General features: G+C 35.8%; 1 protein-coding gene and 1 pseudogene across 1 annotated transcript; one reads left to right on the top strand and one right to left on the bottom strand.

The window, feature by feature from the left end:
• Window positions 1-338: 338 nt before the first annotated feature.
• Window positions 339-27,658, top strand: LOC109377696 (caspase-1-like). The gene is made up of 8 exons (XM_019634130.1): window positions 339-361; window positions 1,043-1,309; window positions 3,323-3,429; window positions 11,574-11,747; window positions 18,633-18,867; window positions 19,975-20,118; window positions 21,558-21,664; window positions 27,560-27,658. Exons 1-8 carry the CDS (start codon window positions 355-357, stop codon window positions 27,656-27,658), a joined length of 1,140 nt encoding a protein of 379 aa, XP_019489675.1. The 5' UTR covers window positions 339-354.
• On the bottom strand, window positions 7,143-8,001 carry LOC109377697 (cyclin-C pseudogene; annotated as a pseudogene).

The raw sequence follows: 27,658 nt of genomic DNA on the forward strand, positions 1-27,658 counted from the left end.
TGGGCCCCAACAATGCCCAAAGCACAAGCAACAAAGGCAAAAATAATTACATGTGAGTACAACAAACTAAAGAGCTTCTGAACAGCAAAGGAAAGAATCACAAAAAAATAAAAAGGCAACCTACAGAATGCTGCCTCATTCTTTCATAAGAAGAAATCCTGAGAAAGGAAAACAGCCTCATTTAAAAGAAAAAAAAAAAGATGGCTTATCATTACCATCCACATGTGCAAGGAAGTCGTTATTTTGCAAGATGTGAACATGCCTTGCCCAACAGGAAAATCCTGATTGTTCTGAGAATTTTTTTTTTCTTTCTTTGCTTTTGTCCTGCCTCATAAGAAGGGAGTCGTAAAAGCCATGGCTGGTAAGGTTTTGTTTTGTTTTATCAGGTTGTATCTTTAGGAGATATATTTGGGGGATAAAATTGACTCAAAATTTCTTTACTGGATTCTGTATAGTTTGTGTGAGTGACGTTTAACTAGAAAAAAATGGAAGGAACCTTCATCTCTGATCTACATTTTTTCAGGTTACAGGGATCCGTAAGCCAGGTAGTCATCCAGGTTTTCCTAGTGTTTCAGAGGGAAACGTGTGTAACTTTATTTTCTGAGGTACTTTGGTGGATATTCCCTGAATGCTCAGAAGTCCAAAGATGACTGAAGTTCAGCATCTGCATGACAGGATCACCATGGACTATTGTCCCTAAATAAGAAAAATGAAAATGACATGAATGTGACTATTATTGATTCTGATTTCCACAGACATATTCATCAAAGCAATAGGATATATGGGCCCCGCCTATAACTCACAAAAGCAGATAAAGGAGAACAATTTGGATAAGTACAACCTTGTTTTGACTTAGCTAGGTTAGAATTCTACGAGAGGGCATCCATGGGCTTAGAAAGAATGGAAGAGATCTTGGACAGATTCCTTAGGATACTTAACGAATAATGAGGGAACATAGATGAAAGAGTGTCCTGGTTATTAAGGTGACAGAGTGATATTTCTTAAGCTGTGTTAAGTGTCAACATTTCTGTGTTTTCAACAGATAAGAAGCTAAATGAAAAAAGGATAATATTTGTTAACTCAGTGTCTGAAGACACACTTAATAACTTGCTGGATGATGTCTTAAGTGAAAAGGTGCTGAACCAAGAAGAGATCGAAATAATAAAAAAGGGAAATGTTACAACTATAGCCAAGGCTCGTGACTTGATTGACTTTGTGACTCGCAAAGGACCCCTTGCCAGCAAATTATTTATTGACTATATTTGCAAGAGAAATTCCACGCTTGCGTACAAGTTGGGATTTTCTTCAGGTGAGATTCTTTGATTCTGTTTAAGTTGATGTCTCAACTTGCCCTTGTATCTTGGCACCTACTACTTGCTTTCTTTTTCACTTGCCAGATAAAAGATTATTCATCAGCTCTTAAATTTAAATCTCTTCACCCTTAAACTCCCATTCATTTGCCACAGATGAGGTTTACCTACTTCCTTTGTTTTCCTTTGCTTTGTTCCTGCAAAATTCTCCAGTTCCCTGATTCATGTTTAGACTTTATCTCACTCTTTGTTTGAAGTACCTTTCTATGACAGAATAGTATTTCAGTGTTACAGAAATAATTTGGAAAACTTTTACTAACCTTCCCAAGTAAATAAAAGACGAAAACCTTTACTTTGGTCACTGACAGTAGGTCTTGTGTTCATGAAGGCTCTTGAAGAGAAATTAAAAACACTTCCCTTCTCCCCACCTCTCCACTTACTTGATTTAGACATATTATTAAGACATTTTTCTGGCCATATGCTCTACTCCTCCACTTAAAATATATAACTCAAGTTTTTCAATAATGATAGCACCAACATGTCATCTCTTTTGCATAAGCAAAGTGTCATTGTTTTCCCTAACTTTTTTTTTTTTTACATTTAGAAATCCTAGCAATGTTCCTTATAGTTTTCACTGTGCCAATCCAAATGAATTTGCTTCAGTAAAGACTGTCTAGTGGGGAGGGGGGTAGCAATTAGAAGTGAAAAATAAATAACAAGCTTGCAGATATTGATAAGAGCTATAAAGAAAAACAAAAAGATGATAATGGGATAGGTTAGGATAGGAAGTGACTAGAATACTACCTGGGTTAGGTGGTCAGTTAAAGTCATGCTAATGATATGAATGACAAATGCCAGTCTTACATAGGTCTAGGGAAAGAAAAACACAAGTAGGGAGGACAATAAATGCAAAGACCTCAAGGCAGCAGCAGGCATGAAAGGTTTGAGAAACATAGAAAAATTGTATGTTGCTGAGCAAGAATGGAATGAGGTTAAAGTTTAGGCAGGAACTTAATCATATAGGTCCTGAAATGGCATGTTAAAGCCACATGGATATTATTTTAACTGTGATGAGAAGTCACTGGAATGTTTCATTCAGTACCAATATCATTTCCCAGAAGACAAAGTTAATTGTGAGAAATCTCTGACATCTCAAGTGTCTCCTCAGAGAAGGGGTTGTAAAATTGTCTGCTGGGTGTTTATGAGTATGTATATGATTTCTTATTGTCGAGAATATTTACACTGATTTTTTTTTGCTCTCAAAGACATTAAACTAGGGGCAGAAAATACAATGAATGAACTTAGGAACTGAAGGAAGAGAAAATCTTATGTACCTTTTAAACAGCCATTGTGGTCACCATTAGGGCAATGGAACATAGCAGGATAAGAGTAGGTGTAGAGAGAGATGTTTTCAGGCTATTTTAGTGATGCATATGGGAGAATATTGGTACTGGGAACAAGAGGGCATCAGTGGGGAGGTGAAAACTGATATATAGGATATATTTTGGTGGTAAACTTAACAGGATATGCTGATAGAATGGATCTGGGTTATAAAATGGGTAGAAGGTGAGGTAAATAGTGGAATCAAGGAAGACTTCTAGATTTTCAGCTTGGGCTAATGAATTGATAGTTGTGTGATTTATTAGGAAGCAGAACCATGAGAGAAAATCAATTAGGAGAGCCTTATTAGACCTCTGTCCTAGTCTTCCCCAAAGAGTCACATGCATGCATTTCTGCATCTTGAGTAGATCTCATAATCAGATAATCACCTCCCTACAAAGGAGTTGTCTTTTTTGCCTGAACACAATTCATCTTTGTTAACAAAATGTTGGACAAAATTATAACTTTCACAAACTAAGATGTTTTCTTATAGTTTTGTTCTGTCTTTTAAGAGAATGAGTGCCCTTCTCTATAATAGTTTCTAGGGTGATATGGGCATGGGGCCCAACAAGAAAGCCAGCACACCAGATATCACCATTCTAATTATGCCACGTGTTTTAAAACTCTTGCAGAAACTCTTGTTAGAAGAACAGTGTCAGCACCCAAAGAACCTATAGAAGAACTCAAACTTTGCCCTCGTGAAAAATTCCTGGAACTATGCAAAACTGAGGTTGGAGAGGTGAGATAACCAATGGATGGAATGGGGGGGGGGTAAAATGGAAAGTTTCACTAGATAATCTTTTTTAGTGGTGTCTTAAGGCACTATAAGAATTAATAAATAATTATAAGTACATAATTTCATTTTGTTAAGAAAATTAGGTATGCAACAATGAAACAATAATGCAGTAATGCATTGAATATGCATACTAAAACATGTATATTTATACATAGATGCTATCAAAATAATGTCCCTGTAAGGGGCATGAAGGTTTAGTTATGGTCAATGTAGACTGAAGTAAGTTGCAGTTTTTAATATTCCAAAAATCTGAGATAGATCCTAATAGGTTGGTGCAAAAGTAATTGCTGTTTTGGACTGTGAAATTTAAATCATTATAACTAGACTCAAGCACATCTTTATTAATCAAAATAGGAACCATTACAATCAACACATTTTTGCCAACGAGAAATAAGTTTGTTTATTCCTGTAGCATAAAAATCCATGCTTTGGGATCCAACGAACTCTTGGAAAGCATTTTCTGCATCTTGCTCATTGTGGGAGTGTTTTCCCTGCAAAAAGTTGTTAGATGCTTGAAGGAGTGATAGTCGGTTGGGGAGAGGTCAGGTGAACATATTGGTTGAGGCAAAACTTCGTAGCCCAACTTGTTCAACTTTTGAAGCATTAATTGTGCGACGTGGGGTCGGGCATTGTCATGGAGAAGAATTGGGCCCTTTCTGTTGATCAACGCCTGCTTCCAGTATTGCAGTTTTTGATGCACTCATGAATTTGCTGAGCATACTTCTCAGATGGAATGATTTTGCTGGGATTCAGCAAAACCCCATAAAAAAAAAAGCTATGGTGGATCAGACAGGCAGCAGAGCACCAAACAGTGACCATGACCTTTTTTTGGTGCAAGTTTGTCTTTGGGAAGTGCTTTGGAGCTTCTTCTAGGCCCAACTACTGAGCTGGTCATTGCTGGTTGTCTTGTAAAATCCACTTTTCATCACACTTCACAATCTAATCGAGAAATGATTCGTTGTTGTTTCATAGATAAGAGAAGGAGACACTTCAAAACATTTTTTTTTGATTTGTGGTCAGCTCATGAGGCAGCCACTTATCGAGCTTTTTCACCTTTCCAATTTGCTTCAAATGCCAAATGACTGTAGAATGGTTGACTTGAGTTCTTTGGCAACTTCTCAGTGTAGTTGTAAGAGGATCAGCTTCAATAATTGCTCTCAGTTGGTCGTTGTCAAATTCCAATGGCCGGTCACTACGCTCCTCATCTTCAAGGCTCTAATTTTCTTTGCAAAACTTCTGGAACCACTACTGCACTGTACATTTGTTAGCAGTTCCTGGTTCAAATGTATTGTTGATGTTGCACATTGTCACCTATGACGCATTTTGAACTCGAATAAGAAAATCGCTCAAATTTGCTTTTTGTCTAACATCATTTCTGTAGTCTAAAATACATATAAAATAAACAGCAAGTAATAAGTCATTAGCAAAAAAAACATAAAGTGAGAAATGCACATTAAAATGATATATAACATAACCATATTTATTTAAGAATGTATTCCAATATCAAAGGCAAATTTTAACAATGCAAAAACTGCTATTATATTTGCACTGATCTAATAAGTATTAAATACGTTTTGGTTAAATTGAAGAGAGGAGAAAAGGAAAGAGAGAAAATATTTTAGTGCACTCCATAAAACCATTCAATAGAAAGCTTACATCTATTCCTATTCACCAGTTTGGGGTTTCGCATTTTTAATCATTCCCTGGGTTAATACCCTGGGTTAGAGTCCTTTGTCCATTCCCTTTTCCTATTTTTAGAAACTCCATCTCCCATCCATTAGGAATAAAGAGTAAAGAAATAATTCTGGCAAAACTTAAAAGACAAATTGTTGGGAGATCCAAGATGGGGGAATAGATAAACACTTGTGACTGCTACCTTACATAAACACATTAAAATTACAATTAAATTATAGAACAATCAACCTGCAAAACCATCTGAAGTCTAGCTGAACAGAAGTTTTATAACTAAGGATATAAAGAAGAAGCTACATTGAGACTGGTTGGGGGGCAGACATGGGATATGGTATGGCCCCAAACCTCCATGTTGTGGTTGAGAATCAAGAGAGATATCTCAGCTGTGAAGGTTCTGCCCTTGAAAAGTGAGGGACCCCAGACCCACACTATGCTCTCCAGTCTGGAGTACTGGTGCTGGGAAGAGGAGCCCCCACATCTGGCTGTGAAAACCAGTGGGGATTCCAACCATCCGGTGGGATGGAAGGCTGCAAGAAACCCAGGCATCCTCTTAAAGAGGCCATGCACAGACTCACTACTCACTACTCACAGGCACTATTCCAGTGGAAGGATAGTGACTAGGGGGGCACCAAAGGGGGCAGACTGAGGTGTGTGGCTGTGGGGCAAGGGCTGAAGGACAGCCTCTGTTTTCCCTGTGTGGGGATTTTCTCCTGTCCAGCTGGCAGGTTGGTGCCATCTTCCCTGTGCTCAGGTCTCCCCCAGGCCCATGGCCAAATCTGATTTTTTTTTTGAATGGAGAATGTATATTTATTTTTGCAGCTTTATAGTAGGAAATCAATATTTAATAATTCATTGTTCACAATTGATTTACATAAAAAATTAACCCTTAAATTGTACACCAATATCCTATGACTCCACATTTTATTTATAGCTCTCCTGAAGGAAATTATTAATTTATTAATTTGCACAGATAGCACAGTCCCACTAACACAACACTTAGTCTTTAGTCTTATACTCATGTGAGAATTAAGAATAGCCAGTGTCAAACTGGCCTGAAACCTGATTGTCCTCCTGGCTCAGGATACCTGTAAAAAATTGTAAATCCACACCAAGACACAAAAATAAATTAGGTGCATTTGTCATATAAAAAAACTTCACAGTAGAATAAAAGTTAACATTAAAATGTTACCAAATTTCATCCATGTTATGGTGTCTTATCCAATTATTCAATTTTTAAGTGCTTGATTAACAGTGAATCAAATGCAAATAACTTCATGTAGGATTTTTAAAAAAAAAATTGCCCAGCATTTCAAAATGGTTATGGAATTAATATAACTTTTAATAATCAAACTCTGCTATACATATGATACTTTTTTGCTAGGCTGAAATAGTATCTTCCAAGGTAAGATACTAAAGCTCTTGAATAGATTATACTTTTAAATCAATAGGTACTTGATTAATTTCCCTGAGATTATCAACATCATTACCCAAAATCTTCCAAAATTCTGTATGATTTGATTCCAGTTTTAAAGTTTAACTTAAGGAGGGAAGAAAAAAACCCTCATATGTTTGACTTCTTATGTCCTTTCTGGGTCTTTCAATGACCAAAGAGAATTATAAACAAATTATGCTTCATATTGTATTTCATGGCTTTATAAAAAGCTGCAATTTCAATTATACAAATTAAAATAAATTGTACTAATCAAAAGCTATTAATTTTGAAATGTCTATCTGGAGGTTCCCTTAAAACCTTTCCAAACTTTTATAATAAAGATACTCTAATCAATTATGCACTAGAATTGAATTAGGTAAGGAAAAACTTATTTTGCAAAAATAAAATTATTTCCCAATATGCTTGACAGAAAGAAGCTATTCCTTTACATTTGTGTTCCATTTAAGACATTACTGAAATTTGTCCAATGGTTTATTTCCAACAGGTCCATTACAGAATTCTCTGGAATGTTTTAAGATTGGCTATAGCTAGAATTCTGACTTGCATTTGGACCCTGCTCTCCTTCACTATTTGGAGGAGGTTTTGGCTTTGGCATCTTACTAAAAATGTTGCCATCTTTTTTCTCTCATAAAAATTTTTCTACTGGTCATATAGTTCTAAAATAACCCTGATTATTTCCAAAATCTTCTCCATATCCACGGAAAGCTCAGCAATCAATTATATGGCATCTTTCTACTGTACAGCAGAGGCTACATGTAGGCAAGCTAAAACTATCATGAAAAGAGGATACGATAGGCAAAAATCCATTCTGTAGGTATCATTCACTATCATCCATACAAGGGGAAGCAATATGTATTCTTGGCCCATGTCCTGCACTGGAGCAAAAGTCTATAAGGATGATATACTATCAAGCAACAATCCATTAGTTCTAAAAGATAGAATTCACATTCTAATATATGGTTCATCCTATAAGGAAATTCCTTTGGAAAGGCATATGAAAACTTAGTTTTTTAATACAGAAGTAACAGCAGAAATCAATTTTGTATTTGAGACAACTCTAAATTCCTCTACTTTGGATGCCAAAAACACACATGTAGGAACAATTAATACAGGATCAGAGAATACCTAGTATAGAAACTCAAGATAAGCTGTAGCAGTGGCAATAATGTGTTGTCTTAATTTAAGATGTTCACCTAATGTTGGGATAATGTTTGTAAAAAAATTTGTAATTTTCAGCATTATTCTTCTGAGACAAACTTTAAATCCTTTTGGTGTTCCTTCAACAGGCCCTGTTTATCCAACATCCATTGCAAATAATGGGAGGTCTGCCAAAAGTTCCCTGCCATGAAACACAGCTTGCCCTGATAAAAAACCAACCAACCAAACAAACAAACAAAAAACACCAGCCAGCATAATGGCCCACAGAATGACCATATACCCAGTTTACCTGGTAACTATGCTCCTTAATCTTTAAATCTGAATCTTAATTGGTCTGGTGAGATTTACTGCTCCACCCTACTGACTTCCTGGGATCCCACCATACCCAAATTCCCCAACTCCTGACATACTTTCTCAGCAAGCAGCCAGCCCCATCTACACTGCACTCTTTCTTGGAAAACTATCAGAAACTGATGCCTACAGGTTGGGCAGCAAATGACATCAGTGTGTTCTGAGACTTTTGCTGAGTAGCTCCAGGCTAAGCACTGGCACAAAAGCAGAATATACACATAAACCTGGTGAACAAACTCATCCCACTTTAGTAACTGCCTGAGACCCTGCCTCACTCAGCTTGCACACCTCATGAGCCTGTATCAGGTGCTGGCAGTGGCAGCAGGCCCCTGAATGTTCTGGCTTTTTGTGGAGCTATCCCTGTCCCAATACTGGTGGCAGCCATCCTCACTTCACAGTGTGGGATCCCCCACAGACAGAAAACAACTGTGGGTCACTTTGTAGCTTCTACCTGGTAGTCCCTGGCTGGTCACAAGCAGAGAGTGACCTGGGCCTGCATCACAGCCCCTCCCGAGAGGACCCAGAACCAACATACTTGGAGGTTGGCTTAAGACCACAGCAGATCACTGTTGAATTAGCCCCACAAGCAGCACACAAAAAAGGCAGATTCAATAGGCACCAGAGCCTGCTGGGTCAAATCTCACTCAGTGGGGTAAACCTCCCACACAGCAGCCTGTAAGCGGTAGATGTTGCCAAACCCCAGAGCTAATCTACCAGAGAGCCAATCCAATCCACTGATGGGCCAATAGCAATCAAGGGTCAACTATAACATGAGGGCACACACAACCCAAATGAGGAATGCTCATGGAGCACTCAAGCAGGTGACCAGGGAGACTGTGCCAGGGCCCCACAGAGCACCTACTACATAAAACCACCAAGCTAAGACTGAGAGATGTAGCAGATCTTCGTAATACATAGAAACAAACACAGAGAAGCAACCAAAATGAGGAAGCAAACACATACATTACAAGTGAATCAACAGGAGAAAACTCCAGAAAAAGATATAAGCACAATAGAGGCAAGCAAACTACTAGATACACAGTTCAACACAATTGTTATAAGGATGCTCAGGGAACTTAATGAGAACTTCACCAAAGAGCAAGCATAAAAAAATGAAACCATAGAAACAATAAAAAAGAACCAGTCAGAAATTAAGAATACAATCACTAAAATGAAGAATGCACTAGAAGAAATCAACAGCAAACTAGATAAAGCAGAGAATCAAATCAACAATTTGGAAGACAAGGTAGCAGAAAACACCCAAGTGAAAAACCAAAAATATAAGAATCCAAAAAAAAAAAAAAGATAATTTAAGAGACTTTGGGACAACATCAAGCATAACAACATTTGTCTCCTAAGGATAGTAGGTGGAGAAGAAAGCAAGCAAGGTATTGATAATCTATTTGAAGAAATAATGAATGAAAATTTTCCTAATCTGGCAAAAGAAATAGGTATATTTGGCTGTCAGAAAAGTCATGACGTATTTTTCTATGTTTCTCATTGTAAAAATGCATCATTACTTTTCCAACAATCTAATACAAGCCTAGGAAGTGCAGAGAGTCCCAAACAAGATGAGCACAAACAGGTCCATGCCAAGACAAATCATGATTAAAACAACAAAGGTTAAAGACAAAGAGAATCCTAAAAGCAGCAAGAGAAAGGCAATTAGTAACTTACACGGAAGCTCCCATACAATTGTCAGCTGATTTCTCAACAGAAACTTTGCAGGCCAGAAGAGATTGGTACAAAATATTCAATGTGATTAAAAACAAGGACCTACAACCAAGACTACTCTACCCAGCAAGGCTGTCATTTAAAAACGAAGAACAGATAAAGAGCTTTCCAGACAAGAAAACGCTAAAGGAGTTCACCATCAAACCAGTATTAAAAGGAATGTTAGAGGGATTTGTTTAAGGTGGAAAAAAAATCAAAATTATGACTAATAAAATGGAAATAGTTACATATCTATCAACAATTACTTTCAATGTAAAGGGATTAAATGCTCCAATCAGAAGACATAGGAGGGCTGAATGGATAAGGAAATAAAACTCTTATATATGCTTTTCACAAGAGATTCACTTCAGGTTGAAAGATACAGACAGAAAGTAAAGGGATAAAGGGATGGAAAAAGTTATTTCATGAAAATGGAAATGAAAAACAATAAACAAACAAACAAAAAAAAACCCTGCGGTAGCTATAGTTATACCAAGTTATACCAAACAAAATAGACTTTAAAACAAAAGTTATAATAAGAGAGAAAAAAAAAAAAAGGACCCAGTAATCCACTTCTGGGTATTTATCAAAAAAAACCCCAAATGCTACTTTAGGGCAACATGTATATCCTTATGTTCATTACAGCATTGTTTACAGTGGCCAAGATGTGGAGGCAGCCTGGGTGTCCTTTGAATGAAGAATGAATAAAGCAAAGGTGGTACATATATACAAAGGAATATTGCTTGGCCATAGAAGGGAATGGGTTATTGCCATCCGTGGTGGCATGAATGGACCTGGAGGGTATTGTGCTGAGTGGAGTATGTTAGACAGACTGAGAGAGATGCAATGTAGTTTTGCTTATGTGTGGAATCTAAGGAACAAAATAAACCTACAAATCAGAAAAAAGTCATAGACACAGAAAACATTTTGATGGTTGACACAAGGCAGGGGGTTTGGAGGTGTGAGTGAAAAAAAGGGAAGGGATTAAGAAGTATTGTTACAAAGTATTTATGGGGATATAGGTTATAGTATAAGGAATATAATCAATAATATGATAATGACTATGTATGGTGTCAGATGGGTACTAGATTTATGGGGGTGATAAATGGGAGGGGGTTGAGGTGTGAAAAGGTGAAGGGATTAAGAAGTACAAATTGATAATTACAAAATAGTCATGGAGATGTAAAGTAAAGCATAGAGAATATAGTCAATGATATGGTAATAATTATGTATGTGCCAGATGGGTAATAGACTAATAGAGGGGTTATTTCTTAAATTATATAAATATCTAACCACTATGCTATACATCTGAAATTAATATAAAATAATATCAAACATCAATTGTAATTGAAAAATTGAAAAAGAGGGGAAAGGTAAAGGGGAATAAGAGGTCCAAATTTTCAGGTATAAGACAAATAAGTCACGGGGATGTAAAGTACAGCATAGGGAATACAGTCAATAATATTATGACAGTGTGGTACAGTGTCAGATGTTTACTAGACTTACCATGATGATCACTTCTTTAAGTATAAATGTTGAATAACTATGGTGCACCCTTGAAACTAATATAAGATTGTATGTTAACTATATTTTTAATAAAAATCTTAAAAAAAAACTTTGAAAGCAAACAAATAGCTGTCAGGTCCTTGAGAGTGTAACTCTGACTATGCTGTATATGTGAGAAAAAATGTGATGCACTTAACTTGTCTTTGTTCTGTAGATTTATCCAATAAGAGAGAAAGGGGACCGCACTCGTCTGGCCCTCATCATCTGTAACACACAGTTTAACCACCTCCCAAGACGTAATGGGTCCAACCATGACATCAGTGGAATGAAGCAGCTGCTTGAGGACCTGGGCTACTGTGTGCATGTGAAAGAGAATCTCACAGCCAGGGTAAGAGCCTCTCCCCTGTGAGGTACATATAAACTACATGCCGACATAGCTCTAATAATTAACTAGTTTTGTAAGTTGGGGCCATTTATTTAACTTCTCTGAAACTTGCTTTCTTAAACTTTAAAATGAAAGAAACTTAAAGGTGGTATCTATAATTGTCTATACATCCTTTGAGTGGTGTACACACATACACATACACACACACACACGCACGAGTTCTGCCAATTAAGTTCATGCTCTTGTTGCAACAATGTTACCAACTTTTTAATATCACAGGGATTATTCATTATGAAATTTTACCAACTGGACAAACAGTTAACCAAGTTTACTACTTGGAAGTGCTGAAAAGGCTGCATGAAAAAAGTTAGACGACCTGAACTTTTCACCAACAATTCTTGGTTCTTGCATCACAACAATGCACCAGCTCACACAGCACTGTCTGTGAGGGAGTTTTTAGGCAGTAAACAAATCACTATATTGGAACATGCTCCCTACTCACCTGATCTGGCCCCCAATGACTTATTTCTTTACCCGAAGATAAAGGAAATATTGAAAGGAAGACATTTTGATGACATTCAGGACATCAAAGGTAATATGACAAAGTCCTGATGGCCATTCCAGAAAAAGAGTTCCAAAATTGCTTTGAAAGGAGAACTAGGTGCTGGTGTTAGTGTATAGCTTTTCAAGGGGAGAACATCAAAGGTGACCATAGTGATATTTAGCAATGAGGTATGTATATCTTTTTCAAGGATGAGTTCATGAACTGAATTGTCCCACCTCGTATATATACACATACACATGTGTTTGCACATATGCATATATATTTCAGCTACAATGCTGTTACTATTATTGTGGTTAATTTTTTTTTATTAAACCAAAGATTACTCACTGTACATAGGAATTATACACACACACACACACACACACACACACACACACACACACATATACACAAACACTGTTCCAAAATGTGGTGATGTGACAGCCAGAGACGTGGATCACCCAGAATGCATGCCCTGTAGTCACAAAGGGCACAGCTACTGATAGAACTGTGGTAACACTCAGGCATGTGGGTATGTGGAGCAGTAGACTATCCTAACCCTCTCTTCTACTGCTCTCCAGTTTCTTCAAATCTTCTGCTAGTGACTCAAAAATCTGAAAATGGAACTACCTTACGACCCAGCAATCCCACTCTTAGGTATCTATCCAAAAAATACCAAGACATTAATCCAAAAAAATATATGTACCGCTATGTTCATTGCGGCGTTATTCACAATAGCTAAGACTTGGAAACAACTAAAATGCCCATCGGTAGATGACTGGATTAAGAAACTTTGGTACATCTACACAATGGAGTATTATTCAGCTATAAAGAAGAAGGAAATAGTACCCTTTGCAACAATATGGATGGAACTAGAGAACATTATGCTAAGTGAAATAAGTCAGTCAGAGAAAGACAAATATCATATGATCTCACTTATACGTGGATTCTAAGGAGCTGAATGGATGGGAGAAGTGGATGGAGATAGTCTCAGAGACACAGAGGAAGAACTGAGGGTTGCTAGTAGGGAGGGGGTGGGGATGAAGGAGAAGGGGAAGGGATTAGACAATACAATTGGGTAATTGTAATTTGGCCGCAGGGATAGAAAAAGACAGTTCGAGGAATACAATCAATAATGTTGTAAGCATTTCTTAGGGGGCCAGATGGACCCATGTCCTTTTGGGGAGTCCACTTCATAGTTGATGTAGAGGCCTGATGACCGCATTGTATTCCTGAAACTGATGTTGAATAATACTGTATGTCAACTATAATTATATATACATATATAACCTGGAGACATGGAGTAGAGTGCGGGAACGGATTCAATTGAATTGTAATAGATAAGCATGATATCGGGGGTGGGAGGGCAGTGGATGGGGGGAGGGGGTTGTTACTTTGTGAGGGTGAAAAGGGTAACTATTGCATTGTTCTGTACACCTGAAACTAACAATAAAAATAAATAAATAAATAAATAAATCTTCTGCTAGTGCCTCCTTTGGCCAAACACAATGTGAAGCTTATTGACAAGAGAGCTCAACAGGTATGATCCAGGCAGCCAAAAAACAAGGAAGATAAGAGCAGAAAATAGATCTAAAGATTACAAGTAACAAATAACCAGCACAGAAGAGTGACATCAGGAAAGACAGAGGAATAAGGAGTGCCAGGAATACATCTCTCTCTCCTGGAAAACAATTGTACTGACAGAAACAGTCTGAAGTAACTATTTTTGAACTCTGGAGTTTATTTGAACACTTGAAGCTCCAGGGAATGTCTTGGCTGATAAACTGCCATTCATTTCAGTCAATTTTAGCTGAGGATATAGTGGTGACCACCAATTCCTCACCCCTCAGACTTGTGGCAAGCAGCTTGGGAACAACAACCTACATTTATGGTGTCACCCAATGCATCTAGCATGGACAATAAGGAAAAACTTTGCCCTCCAAATATCAGGGTTTTGTATTCTGGCTGTATTGCTGCTGTAGATTGCAGAAGGGTGGGCACAGATGCTGGATGCCATTGTTTCAACCCCCACTGATTAAAGTGGCTTCCAGGAGATTTAAAGGAAGCACACCTTTGTTGTTGTTGTTTGTTTGTTGTTGACAGTCAAAAACAACTGTGGATGTGGGGAAATGTAGAAAGCTACCGTCTGTGCCTAGGTTTAGAAAATACTTGATAAGACCAAGCTTTGGCTCTGCCTAACCTCTGGAACAGAGATACACTAAAATAACAATGACAACAACAACAACAACAACTGCAAACCCTGGGGTAAAGGGAGAAACTGACTTCCAGAGTTATAACAATATAAAATTTAAATATCCAGTTTTTAACAACAAATCACAAGGTACATGGGAAAGCAGGAAAACACAGGCCTTCAATGGAACAAAACAAAAGGAAAGAAGCCATCCCTAGGGAAAATCAGATGGAAAACTTATTATTAAAAACTTTAAAGAACTGTCTTAAAGGTATTCAGAAAGCTACAGGAAGGCATGTGCAAAAACAGGAATAAAATATCTTAACAAGGGGGCCAGCTGAGTGGCTCAGTTGGTTAAGAGCTTCCTCAAGAGTGCAAGCTCTGAGCAACAGGGCCGCTGGTTCAATTTCCACATGGGCCAGTGAGCTATGCCTGAGCTGAGCTGATGCTGAGCTGCCAATAGGTGGCAGGATGGCTCAGCCAGTGAGAGCACATGCTTCTAACAACAAGACTGCCTGTTCCAGTTGGTGGGCTACGCCCACCCACAACTAAGGCTGAACTCAGCACCTTGAGCTGAGCTGCCAACCTGATGACTCAGTGGATAGAGCTTTTGCTCTTAACAGTGAGGCTGCTAGTTCAACTCCCGCAGGGGATGGTGGCTATGCCCACCCTCAACTAATGGAAACAGCACCTTGAGCTGAGTGGTGACTGGACTTGGAGCTGAGCTAGCTGCGCCCTCCACAACTAAGATTGAAGGACAACAACTTGGCTGTTTCCCTCCCCCAATTGCCCAACACTTTTCTCCTCCCCCAATTCCCCAACACTGTTCCTATCCCCCAATTTCCCAATAAAATCTTAAAATAAAAAAATCTGAACAAAATGAGAATATCAATAAAGATAGAAATAATAGAAAGAAACACCCCTCCTCCCCCAGAAAACATTGGAGCTGAAAAGTATGATAACTAATTAGAATAGAAAAATAAGAGAGACTATCATTCAAACTAAAATTTGGTTCTTTGAAAAAAATCAACAAAATTGACAAAACTTTAGCTAAACTGACAAAAAAAATTTCAAATAAATGAAACCATAAATGAAAGTGAGGCCATTACTTCTGTCCTTACAGAGATAAAAAGGATTAAAAGACAGTACTATGAATAATTGTAACACCAACAGATTGGCTAATTTAGATGAAATAAGCAAATTCTTAGAGACACACAGCCCAATAATACTAAATTATGAAAATCTAGAAATTCACAAATAACCTACTCAAGTAAGGAGATTAGATTACTAATCAAAAACCTCACAACAAAGAAAAGCCCTGGGCCATATGTTTTCATTGGTGAATTCCACCAAATACTTAAAGAAGAATTAACACAAGTTTTTCTCATATTATTCAAAAAAGTTGAAGAGGAAGGAACAATTCTTAACATAATCTATAAAGCCAAAAGTTACTAATACTACAGCTAGGTAAAGACATCACAAGAAAAAAATAGAGTAATATACATTGTGAATATAGATGTAAAAGTCCTCCATAAAATATTGAATGGAATCCAACAGCGTATTAAAAGGATATTCACCCTGATCAAGTAGGATTTTTCCCAAGACTGTAAGGGTCATTCAACATTAAGAAAGAAAAAAAGATCAATCACTGTAATATTAATACATTAGATTAATAGAATGAAGGGGAAAAACACATGATAATCTCAGTTGATACAGAAAATGTCATATGACAAAATTTACCATCTTTACATGGTGAAAATTCTCAGAAAGTTAAGAATAAAGAAAAAATTTTCTCAGCACAACAAAGGGTATTTGTGAAAAAACCCTCTTATGTCATAGTTAATGGTGAAAGGCTGAAATCTTTTCTACTTAGATGAGGAAAAATTCAAGGGCAACTGCTTTCACTGCTGCTGTTCAACATTGTAATAGAAGTTCTAGCCAGAGCTATTAAACAAGGAAAATAGATTTAAAACATCCAAATTACAAATGAAGAGGTAAAATTATCTCCATTCACAAATGACATATTCTATATATTCATAATCCAAAAGAATTCACAAGAAATCAATTAGAACTAAGAAACAAATTCAGCAAATTTGCAGTGTACAAGATCAATACACACAAAAAAAGTTAGTGCTGTTTCTACACACCAGCAATGAACATCGGAAGGAAGATTAGAAAAGCAATTTCATTTACAATGGCACCTAAAATAATTATATAATTAGGAATAAATCTAACAAATGAAGTAAAAGACTTGTACACAGAAAACTACAAAACATAGATGAAATAAATTAAGGAAGTTCTAAATAAGTGGAAATAGAACCCATCTTTATATCTTAATATTGTTAAAACATCTATACTACCCAAAGTGATCTATAGATGCAACATAATCCTTATCAGATTTCAACAGCCTTTTTTGTTTTGCAGAACTAGAAAAGCCAATCCTCAAATTCATAAGGGATTACAGGATTGCCAAAGCAATCTAGAAAAATAATAAAGTTGGAACATTCATACTTCTCAACTTTGAAATGTACTACAAAGCTACAGTAATTAAAATAATATGGTACTGGTATAAGGACATATATATAAATCAGTGGAATACAAGAGAGCAGCCAGACATAAACCCTCATATATATATATATATATATATATATATATATATATATATATATATATATATATATATGTTGTATTGATTTTTGACAAGGGTGACAAGACTATCAGAGGGGGAAAGGACAGTCTTTAAACAAATGGTGCTGGGAAAACTAGACATATACATACAAAAAACAAAGTTGGACCCTTAACTTACACCATATATAAAATTAATTCTAAATATAAGAGTAAAGCTGTAAAACTCTTAGTAGAAAGCATTGAAGAAAGTCTTCATGACATCAGATTTGGAAACAACTTCATGAAATGTCACCAGAAGCAGAGTCAATTAAAGGAAAAAAAAATAGGTAAACTGGGCTTCATAAAAATTAAGAACTTTTGTGACTTAAAGAATACTATCAATAGTGAAAAGACAATCTACAGAATGGGACAAAATGTTTGCATATTTTGTATTTGATAAGGACCTAATAGTCGGAATACAGAACTTCGAAAATTCAACAAGAAAATTACAAACAAACCAAATCAAAAGTTGGCAAAGGACTTGAGTAGTCGTTTCTCAAAGAAGGTATACAAATGACCAATAAGGACATGAAAAGATGCTTACTATCATTAGTTATTAGGGAAGTTCAAGTCAAAAGGACAACGAAAGACCACTGCGCACCTACTAGGTAGGCTATTAGGAACACACACACAGAAAATAACAGGTTAGCAAGGATGTGGTGAAATTAGAACCTTGTGCATTGCTGGTAGGAATGTAAAATGGTGCAGCCAGTGCAGAAGACAGTTTGGCAGTTTTTCAAAATGTTATGGTACTATACAGCCCATCAATGTATTCCCCTAGGTATATATTCAAAATAATTGAAAATAAGGATTTGAATAGATATTTGTTCACAGCAGCATTAATCAAAATAGCTAAAAGGTGGAAATGGTCCAAGTGTCCACCCACAAATGAATGGATAAACAAACTACAGTGTAAAATGAAATATTATTCAGCCATAAAAAGGAGTGAAATTTTGATATGCTATAGCATGAACTGGCATTAAAAACCTTATGCTTATTGAAATAAGTAAGACACAAAAGGACAACTGTTATGATTCCATTTTTCTGATGTCCCTAGAATATGCAAATTCATAGAGTAGGAAAATAGAATATCGGTTACCAGGGGTTGGGAGTTGAGGATAACGGGGAGTTATTGTTTAATGGGTAGAGAGATTTTGTTGGGGATATTGAAAAAGGTTTGGTATAGACAGTGGTGATTTATAGAACACTATGAATACAAGTATATTTAATGCCACTGAATTGTACATCTACATATAGTTAAAATAATAAATATTATATTATGTATATTATAAAATATTTGCCAGTAACTATGACATTAACAGCAACAGCAGCATAATAACAATAACAATGAGCACTTCTAAGCACCTTCTATATATCAGTCAGTGTAAAGTGCCAGGCATTTGTCATTTATTCTTTCTATTCCTCAAAGCACCAGTGGTAGAAAAGGCAGGTATGATCTGATGTTTAAAGGTTTACTCTCTTTCAGGACATGGAGTTAGTGCTAAAGACATTTGCCTCCTGCGAAGAGCACAGGTCTTCAGACAGCACATTCCTGGTGTTCATGTCTCATGGCCTCCTGGATAGAATCTGTGGGACTCTGCATAGTGATGAAAAATCAGACGTGCTATCTTACGACACCATATTCCAGATTTTCAACAACCGAAACTGCTGCCATCTTAAGGATAAACCCAAGATCATCATCATCCAGGCCTGCAGAGGTGGTGAGTTCTGATGGGGTCCAGAGGTCAGGGAGGTGTGGGTCAAATGTGGTCTTACTGGGTGTTTTATATCTTGTGAAAATAACCCTGTGCCTCACTTTAGTGCAATTATACCAAATATATCAATATTACTTTGGTAAGAATATTTAGAGGAAATTGGTATAGAGATAAATATAAATGCCATCCACTCTTAGTGATGATGATATTGATGTTAGGTCTAAATCATCTTTATGTAGAATTATGAAAATTGTGCCATGAAATAGCTTTAATTGCAGCATTTGCTATTCCATATTTTATGATCTCTGACATGAGAAGTATTTGACATGATAAGAAGGATCAAAATTTAATACAATGCTAAGTAAGTGAAAGAAGCCAGACCTCATATTATATAATTCTATTTCTATGGCATAAGAAAAAGGCAAATGCATAGGGACAAAATGAGGCAAAGGATTGTTAGGAGTGTAGTGTGGAAGAGTTATTATATTATATATCTTGATTAAAGCATTATTTACAAGACTATAGAATTATCAAAAATAGTTAAAGTGTATACTTTGAGTGAATTTTATTGTATGTAAATTATACCTTGAGAATTCAAAAGAAAATAATTATGACATTGCTTTATTACACATATTTTACTTCAAACTTTAATATAACAATACTACTTGATGAATGGCTTAGAATGAAAAACCAGCAATGGAAAGAGGAGGGAAAAAGTGTTTTAGAATCTTGTGTCTTTGTTGAATAGCACAGATGTTCCCTTCCTTGACTTTGCAGTGCTATTTTACTATCATTAAACCCAAAAGTGGTCACTTTATTTAGGAATAGTCAACAGTAGTTTTTAACACCATTACTCCCTCTGATCAATAGGCACGTTCCAGTTCCAGATGGTGGTTGTCATTCATTGACATCCCATTAGATATGAATAGAGATAATGTTGTGTTAGGTCTATACTGGTATGTGTGTGTGTGTGTGTGTGTGTGTGTGTGTGTGTGTAGGTATGTGCAATTAACTTGGAAGACCTTCATTAAGAGCATCCTATTTATTTGTTTGTCAAAGGATGGCTAAAATCGGTTTAGCAGTGAATAACATAACATTATGGTGTTCTCTCAGGAAACAGTGGAGAGGCGTGGGTCAGTGACTCTCCAATGGTCTCAGCAGACAGCTCTGCACAGTCCCCAGATGACCTGATGGATGATGGTGTTCACAAGACCCATGTCGAGAAGGATTTTGTTGCTTTCTGCTCTTCAACCCCACGTATGTGTCTTTCATTTGTAGGAAAGTATTTGTGGGGGTGAGGCCTGCCTGCCTACATGATTTGGCCCAATATCCCAGCAAAGAAAACTGGCTAAAAGCTTTCAGAAGATATTTATAAAGGGATGAAAAGCCCATCCAAGTTCCTGCAGGCTTCTTTTATAGCTTCTTTATGGTCGCCCAGTCTCCTTCTGGTTGTACACCCACCCAGTGCCAGTCATGCATATCCTAAGTGATCAGTCAGTAGGCACACAGTTGTGTTGCTTAGTGAGTCTATTATGGGTAATAGCATGGTTTTTTTTATTGCTGAAGAAATTTTAAAAAGAAAAAAAGGATGTGAGCTCCTTTGCAGAAAGTACATTTTCTAGTTTGGAAAATGAGAAATGTAGGTATAAAATGCTGTTAAATAATCATCAAATAACTAGTAACACCTAGTTAAAATGAGATTACAACCTAGTGGTAGTAAAGTTTTAGAGAATCACTTCCAAAACCCATCATATTTAAGGTAATATAATTTGAAAAAGAATATAGTAGAGAGAAGAGAATTCCCAGGCATGGACAGAGGCAGACAGTTTCTAAAATGCTCAAGCAAAAGCATAATATAATATATATGTATATGTATATATACATATATATATATTATATCTTATATGCATAATAATGCATTTATATTATATTATATATATAATACCATTCATGCAGATAAGGAAACTAAACCTTAACAAAAATCATATAAATTGCCTGACTAAGCACTGGTAGTATTCAGATATGAATCCATGTCAGTTTGACTGAAGTTTAGGCTATTTTAGTGAAACCAACAAAAACAATAGAGAAGCTATATTATTTAGACTTTTGGACCATTCCAAAGTAAGAAACATGTACACTTTTGTGCCCAGGAATAGGCTACTGAAAAACCAGAACATAGCAGTCTTAGCAAAGCAATCTCTGTCCATGATTGAGCTAGGAATTGGACCAACCAGTGTTAAGTAGGATAGAGCACCACTGCGTTACCTTGTGGCTGGCCTGTTATCTGAAGAGAGCATCAATAGAAGCATCTTCTGAGCCAGACAGATGTGGGTTCAATAACTACTCCAGTGATTTATAGCTGTTTGACCTTGAGAAAACTTTCAAGATTAAGTGAGAGAATATTTGCTAGAAAATATGACCTATAGTATCAATTTAAGCATATCAGTTTTACATTTGAACCATAGAACAATGTTTCTAGAACTCTATTCCCTCATGTGAGGTGTTATAAACCTTATGTGATGTTTTCTTAGTGTCCAATCTAAGTTCACTATGTTACTTTGTATATAAAGCCAAGCACAGATCAGAGCCTTTATTTTTCCTACATGCTTAAGCCCATCTACAGATATGTTCAAGCTATGAGTTTTTTAAAAAGATAAAGGCTGTAACTCAAAATACATTATTTCCTTTATTCATAGATAATGTTTCTCGGAGAAATAAAAGTGGTTCTCTCTTCATCACACAACTCATAAGTTACATCAAGAAATATTCCTGGTGTCATCACCTGACAGAAATATTTAGGATGGTAAGTACTATATTTATTATCTGTTACACTATTTATTCTTTTTTAAAATTATTTTTTCAGTTACAGTGAACATTCAGTATTACTTAATATTAGTTTCAGGTGTACAACATAGTGGTTAGACATTTACATAATTTATGCAGTGATCCCCCCAATTAGTCTAGTACCCACACGGCACTATACACAGTTATTGCAACATTATTGACTATATTTTTTATGTTGCACTTTACATCTCCATAACTATTTTGTAACTATCAATTTGTACTTAATCCCTTTACCTTTTTCACCTACTTCTCCAACACCCTTCCCCTTTGGCAACCATCAGTTTGTTCTCTGTATCTATGAGTCTGTTTCTATTTTGTTAGTTTGTTTATTTTATTCTTTAATTTCCACATATAAGTGAGATCATTTGGTATTTGTCTTTCTCAGTCTGACTTATTTCACTTAGCATAATACCCTCTAGGTCCATCCATGTTGTTGCAAATTGTAAGATTTCATTCATTTTTATGGCAGAGTAATATTCCATTGTATGTATGTACCACTTCTTCTTTATTCAATGGTCTATCAATGGGCTCTTGGGTTTCTTCCACATCTTGACTATTGTAAATAGTGCTGCAGTGAACACATGGGTGTAGGTATCTTTTCAAATTAGCGCTTTGGATTTCTATGGATAAATACCCAGAAGTGGGATAGCTGGATCATAAGGTAGTTCAATTTTATTTTTTGAGGAACCTTCATACTGTTTTCCATAGTGGCTGCATCAATTTGGAATCCCATCAGCAGTGCACGAGGGTTCCCTTTTCTCGACATCCTTGCCAACACCTGTTTGTTAATTTAATGATGATAGCCATTCTGACAGGAGTAAGGTGGTATCTCATTGTGGGTTTTTTTTGTATTTCTCTGATGATCAGCGACATTAAGCATCTTTTCTTATGTCTGTTGGCCATCTGTATGTCCTCTTTAGAGAAATGTCTACTCAAGTCCTCTGACCCTTTTGAAATTGAATTGTTTATTTTTGATGTTAAGTTGTATGAGTTTTTAAATAAAGTTTGGGTATTAACCCCTGATCATATTTATCATTGGCAAATATCTTCTCCCATTCAGTGGGATGTCTTTTCATTTTGTTGATGATTTCCATTTCTGTGGGGGGAAGAAAAAAAAACTTTTCAGTTTGATGTAGTCCCATTTGTTTATTTATTTATTTGTATTTGTTCCCTTTGTCTGAGGAAATGTATCAATAAAAATATAAAAAGGGTAATGTCTGAGAGTTTACTTCCTATATTTTCTTCTAGAAGTTTTATGGTTTCAGGTCTTACCTTTAAGTCTTTAATCTATTTTGAGTTTACTTTTGCATATTGCATAAGAAAGTAGTCCAGTTTCATTTTTTTGCATGTATCTTCCCATTTTTCCCAGCATCATTTATTGAATAGACTGTCTTTACCTCACATGTTCTTGTTTCCTTTGTTATAGAATAAAAGACCATATAGACATGGGTTTATTCCTGGGCTCTCTATTCTGTTCCGTTGATCTATATGTCTGTTTTTATGCCAGTACCAACTGTTTTGATTAATATGGCCTTGAAGTATAGTTTGATATCAAGCAGTGTGATACTTCCAATTTTGTTCTTCTTAAGATTGCTGTGACTATTTGGGGTTTTTTTTATTCCATATAAATTTTAGGATTGTTTGTTCTAGTTCTGTGAAAAAGGCCATTGGTATTTTGATAGAGATTGCATTGAATCTATAGATTACTTTGGGTAGTATGGAGATTTTCACAATTTTAATTACTCCTATCCATGAACAGGGTATATGCCTCCATATATTTGTTTCTTCAATTTCTTTCTCCAGTGTCTTCTAGTTTTCTGAGTACAGGTCTTTTATTTCCTTGGTTAAATTTATTGTTAGGTTTTTTTCTTTTTTTTCTTTCTTTTTTTTATGCAATTGTAGATGGGACTGTTGTCTTTTTTAAAAAAAAAACAGATTTGATTGGGGAATTGGTAGAGGGGAACAGCATTGGGGAATCAGGGAAGGGGAACAGACAAGTTGTCCTTTTGTTCTTCAGTCTAGTTGTGGAGGACGTCACTTCACTGGCCTATGTTGGCATTATTATTGCACTCTTCTCAGGTGAGGCAATCGTTTGCTGTCCATTAGACAGCTGCTCACGGCGGCTCATGGCAGCTCACAGCAGCTCTTGCCAGCTGCCTGCCAGCCCTGCTGCAGCCTACACTGTCGCCGGTGACTCACGGCAGCCCAGTTCCAGGTTGAGCCTTTGCTCACTATCTTAGTTGTAGAAGGCACAGCGTCACTGGCCCTCATGTGGGGCCTGAACCTGGGCCCCGCTGCTCAGAGCTGACATCCCAAGCCGACTGCTAACCTACGTGCCACTCTGCTGGCCCTGGGATTGTTTTCTTAATTTCTCTTTCTTGACAGTTCATTGTTGGTGTATAAAAATACAACCAATTTATGCGTATTAATTATGTGTCCTGCTAGTTTACTGAATTTATTTACCAGTTCTAATAGTTTTTTGGTGGACTCTTTTGAGTTGTCTCTATATAGTTTTATATCATCTATAAATTATGACTGTTTTACTTCTTTCTTTCCAATTTGGATGACTTTTATTTATTTTTCTTGTCTGATTGCCATGTCTAGGGAATCCAATACTATGTTGAATAAAAGTGGGCGTCCTTGTCTTGTTCCTGATCTTAAGGAGAATCCTTTTAATTTTTCCACATTGAGTATAATGTTAGCTCTGGGTTTGTTGTATATGGCCTTTATTATGTTGAGGTATGTTTCCTTTATTCCCATTTTGCTGAGGATTTTTATGATAAATGGGTGCTAGCTTATGCCAAATGCTTTTTCTGCATCTATTGATGTGATCAGATGATTTTTCTCTTTCATTTTGTTTAGGCGGTGTATCACATTAATTGATTTGCAACTTTATTGAAACAAACTAGCATCCTAGGAATAAATCCCTCTTGATCATAGTGTATGAGAATTTTAATGTATTGCTGAATTCAGTTTGCTAATATTTTGTTGAAAATTTTTGCTTCTATGTTAATCAGGGATTTCAGCCTATAATTTTTTTTTTTGTTATAATGTCTCTGTCTGGTTTTGGAATCAGTAATGGTGGCCTCATAGAATGAGCTTGGAGCTTTCCTTTCTCTTGAATTTTTTGGAATAGTTTGAGATGGATAGGTATTAAATCTTCTTTGAATATTTGATAAAATTCACCTGTGAAGCCATCTGATCCAGGACCTTTGTTTGTTGGGAGTTTTCTGATTTACTGACTCGATTTCATTAATAGTAATTGGGCAGTTCAGATTTTCTGTTTCTTCTTGATTCAGCCTTAGAAAACTACATTTCTAGGAATTTTCCATTTCTCCCAGATGGTCCAGTTTGTTGGCATATAATTATTTGTAATATTTTTTCATAATCCTTTGTATTTCTGTGGTGTCTGTTGTCACTTTTATTTAGTTCTGATTTTATTTATTTGGGTTCTCTCTTTTTTTTTCTTTTTTTTTTCTTAATGAGTCTGGTTAAAGTTTTTTGGTTTTTTTTTTTTTCTTATATGTTTATCTTTTTAAAGACCCAGCTCTGATTTCATTAATCTTCTGTATTTTTTATTTTAGACTATGTTTTTTTAATTCCCGGTGAACTTAATTATTTCCTTGCCTCTACTCATTTGGGCTTTGTTTGCTGTCTTTTTCTAGTTCCTTTAAGAGTAAGTTTAGATTGCTTATATGAGATTTTTCTCCTTTCATGAGGTAGGCTTATAGTGCTAAGAATATCCCCCTTAGGACTGCTTTTGCTTTGTCCCGTAGATTTTAGGTCCTCATATTTTCATTTCATTTATCTCAAGGTACCTTTTGATCTCTTCCTTGATCTCATTATTAACTCATTCATTATTTAGTAATATGTTATTTAGCCCTCATGTGTTTGTGTGTTTTTCTGTTTTTTCCTTGTAATTGACCTCTAGTTTCATACCATTATGGTCAGAGGAATGCTTGATATGATTTCAATCTTCTTACATTTATTGAGACTTGTTTTGTTGTCTATCTTGGAAAATGTTCCATGTGCATTTGAAAAGAATGTATATTCTGCTGATTTGGGGTGAAATGCTCTAAAAATATCAGTTAAGTCGATTTCATCTAGTGTCATGTAAGACCATTGCTTTCTTGTTGCTTTTCTTTCTGGAAGTTATGTCCCTTGGTGTCATTGGAGTATTAAAATCCCCTCCTGTGATTGCATTACTGTGGATTTCTTCCTTCATGCAGTCATTTGCTTTATATATTTTTATGTACCTATGTTGGGTACATAAATGTTTACAAGGGTTACATCCTCTTGTTGGGTTGATCCTTTTATCATTATGTGATGTCCCTCTTTGTCTCTTATTATAGCCTTTGTTTAAAAGTCTAGTTTGTCTGATATAGGCATTGCTATCCCAGCTTTTCTTTTTGTTTCCACTCACATGAAATAGCTTTCCTATCCCTTTACTTTCAGTCTGTGTGTCTCTTTCAATCTGAAGTGGCTCTCTTGTAGACAGCATATATATGTTTTGTTTTCTTACCCACTCAGCCCTTCTATATGTTTGGATTAAAACATTTAATCTGTTTATGTTTAAAGTGATTATCAATATGTTCTTATACATAGTTATTGGAACTTTATTATTCATCTTTATGTCCTTTATTCCCTCACCTCCTCCCATTTTTTTTCTTAAAGAAATCCCTTTAACATTTCTTATAATACTGGTTTAGTGGTGATGAACTCCTTTAGCTTTTTCTCATCTGGGAAGCTCTTTATCTCTCCTTCAATTTCAAACGATAGCCTTCCTGGGTAGATTAGTCTTGGTTGTAGGTCCTTGTTTTTCTTCAATTTGAATATTTTGTGCCAAGTCTTTTTTGCCTGTAAAGTTTCTGTTGAAAAATCAGTTGACACTCTCATAGGAACTCCTTTGTAAGTAACTAGTTGCCTTTCTCTGGCTGCTCTTACGATTCCCTCTTTCTTTAAACTTTGCAGTTTTAATTATAATGTGGCTTGGTGTGGGCCTCTTTGGGTTCATCTTGTTTGAAACTCTGTGACCTGAGTTTGTATGTCTACTTCCTTCACCAGGTTAAACAAGTTTCAATCATTATTTCTTCAAAGAGGTTCTCAATCTCTTTCTTTCTCTCTTCTCCTTCTTGTGGTGTCCTAAAGGGAAAGAAACAAAACAATATTTGAAAAAAAGAGTCAATTTCTTCCCAGATGTAATGAAAATCATAAATCTATAGAAGTAAGAAGGGCAACAAACATGAAGTATTAAAAAAGTGGAAAAAATACAGCAAGGCTCATCTTAGTCTAAATTCACTAAATGATTGACAAACGATAAACCTAAGAGTAAAGAAAAAGAGACATGCTACATACAGAGAAACAAAGTAAAGGATGCAGCAGATTGTTAGAAAAAAATTAATGCTAGAAAAAAGTAGTGAAAGTAAAAAAAAGTCATCCTAAACTTCTAAGTCCAGAAAAAAATTAAAATGTTTTTCATAAACAAAGGTGAAAGACATTTCAGTCATACAGAAGATGAAATAATCATTTACCAGTAGACCTGCACTATAAAAAATGTTAATGGAAGTCAGTAGAAGAAAAACGATACCATATAGAAATGTAGATCTACAAAAAAGAATGAAGGTACTATACATGGTAACAACATGTGCAAATATACATATATATATATATATATATATGTATATTTAAATCTCTCTCTCTATATATGTATATTTATATACATATATAATATATAATGTAATATATATATGTAATATATATGTATATTTATATATGTAATATATTACATATATATATATATGTAATATATATATATATATATATATATGTATATTTAAATCTCTTTTATTTTCAGGTTCAAAGATCATTTGAAGAACCAAATGTTAAAGCCCAGATGCCCACACTTGAAAGACTAACTATGACCAGAAATTTTTACCTCTTTCCAGGCAATTAA

This window comes from Hipposideros armiger, unplaced genomic scaffold (genome assembly GCF_001890085.2).
Source record: "Hipposideros armiger isolate ML-2016 unplaced genomic scaffold, ASM189008v1 scaffold_1509, whole genome shotgun sequence".
Taxonomy (NCBI): domain Eukaryota; kingdom Metazoa; phylum Chordata; class Mammalia; order Chiroptera; family Hipposideridae; genus Hipposideros; species Hipposideros armiger.

What these genes read in the sequence shown, in the direction of transcription:
- LOC109377696 (XM_019634130.1), top strand. An exon ending in TTTCTGCTCTTCAACCCCAC is followed by an intron (nt 20,119 to 21,557) that starts GTATGTGTCTTT and finishes CTTTATTCATAG; the next exon opens with ATAATGTTTCTCGGAGAAAT. An exon ending in TGACAGAAATATTTAGGATG is followed by an intron (nt 21,665 to 27,559) that starts GTAAGTACTATA and finishes TTTTATTTTCAG; the next exon opens with GTTCAAAGATCATTTGAAGA.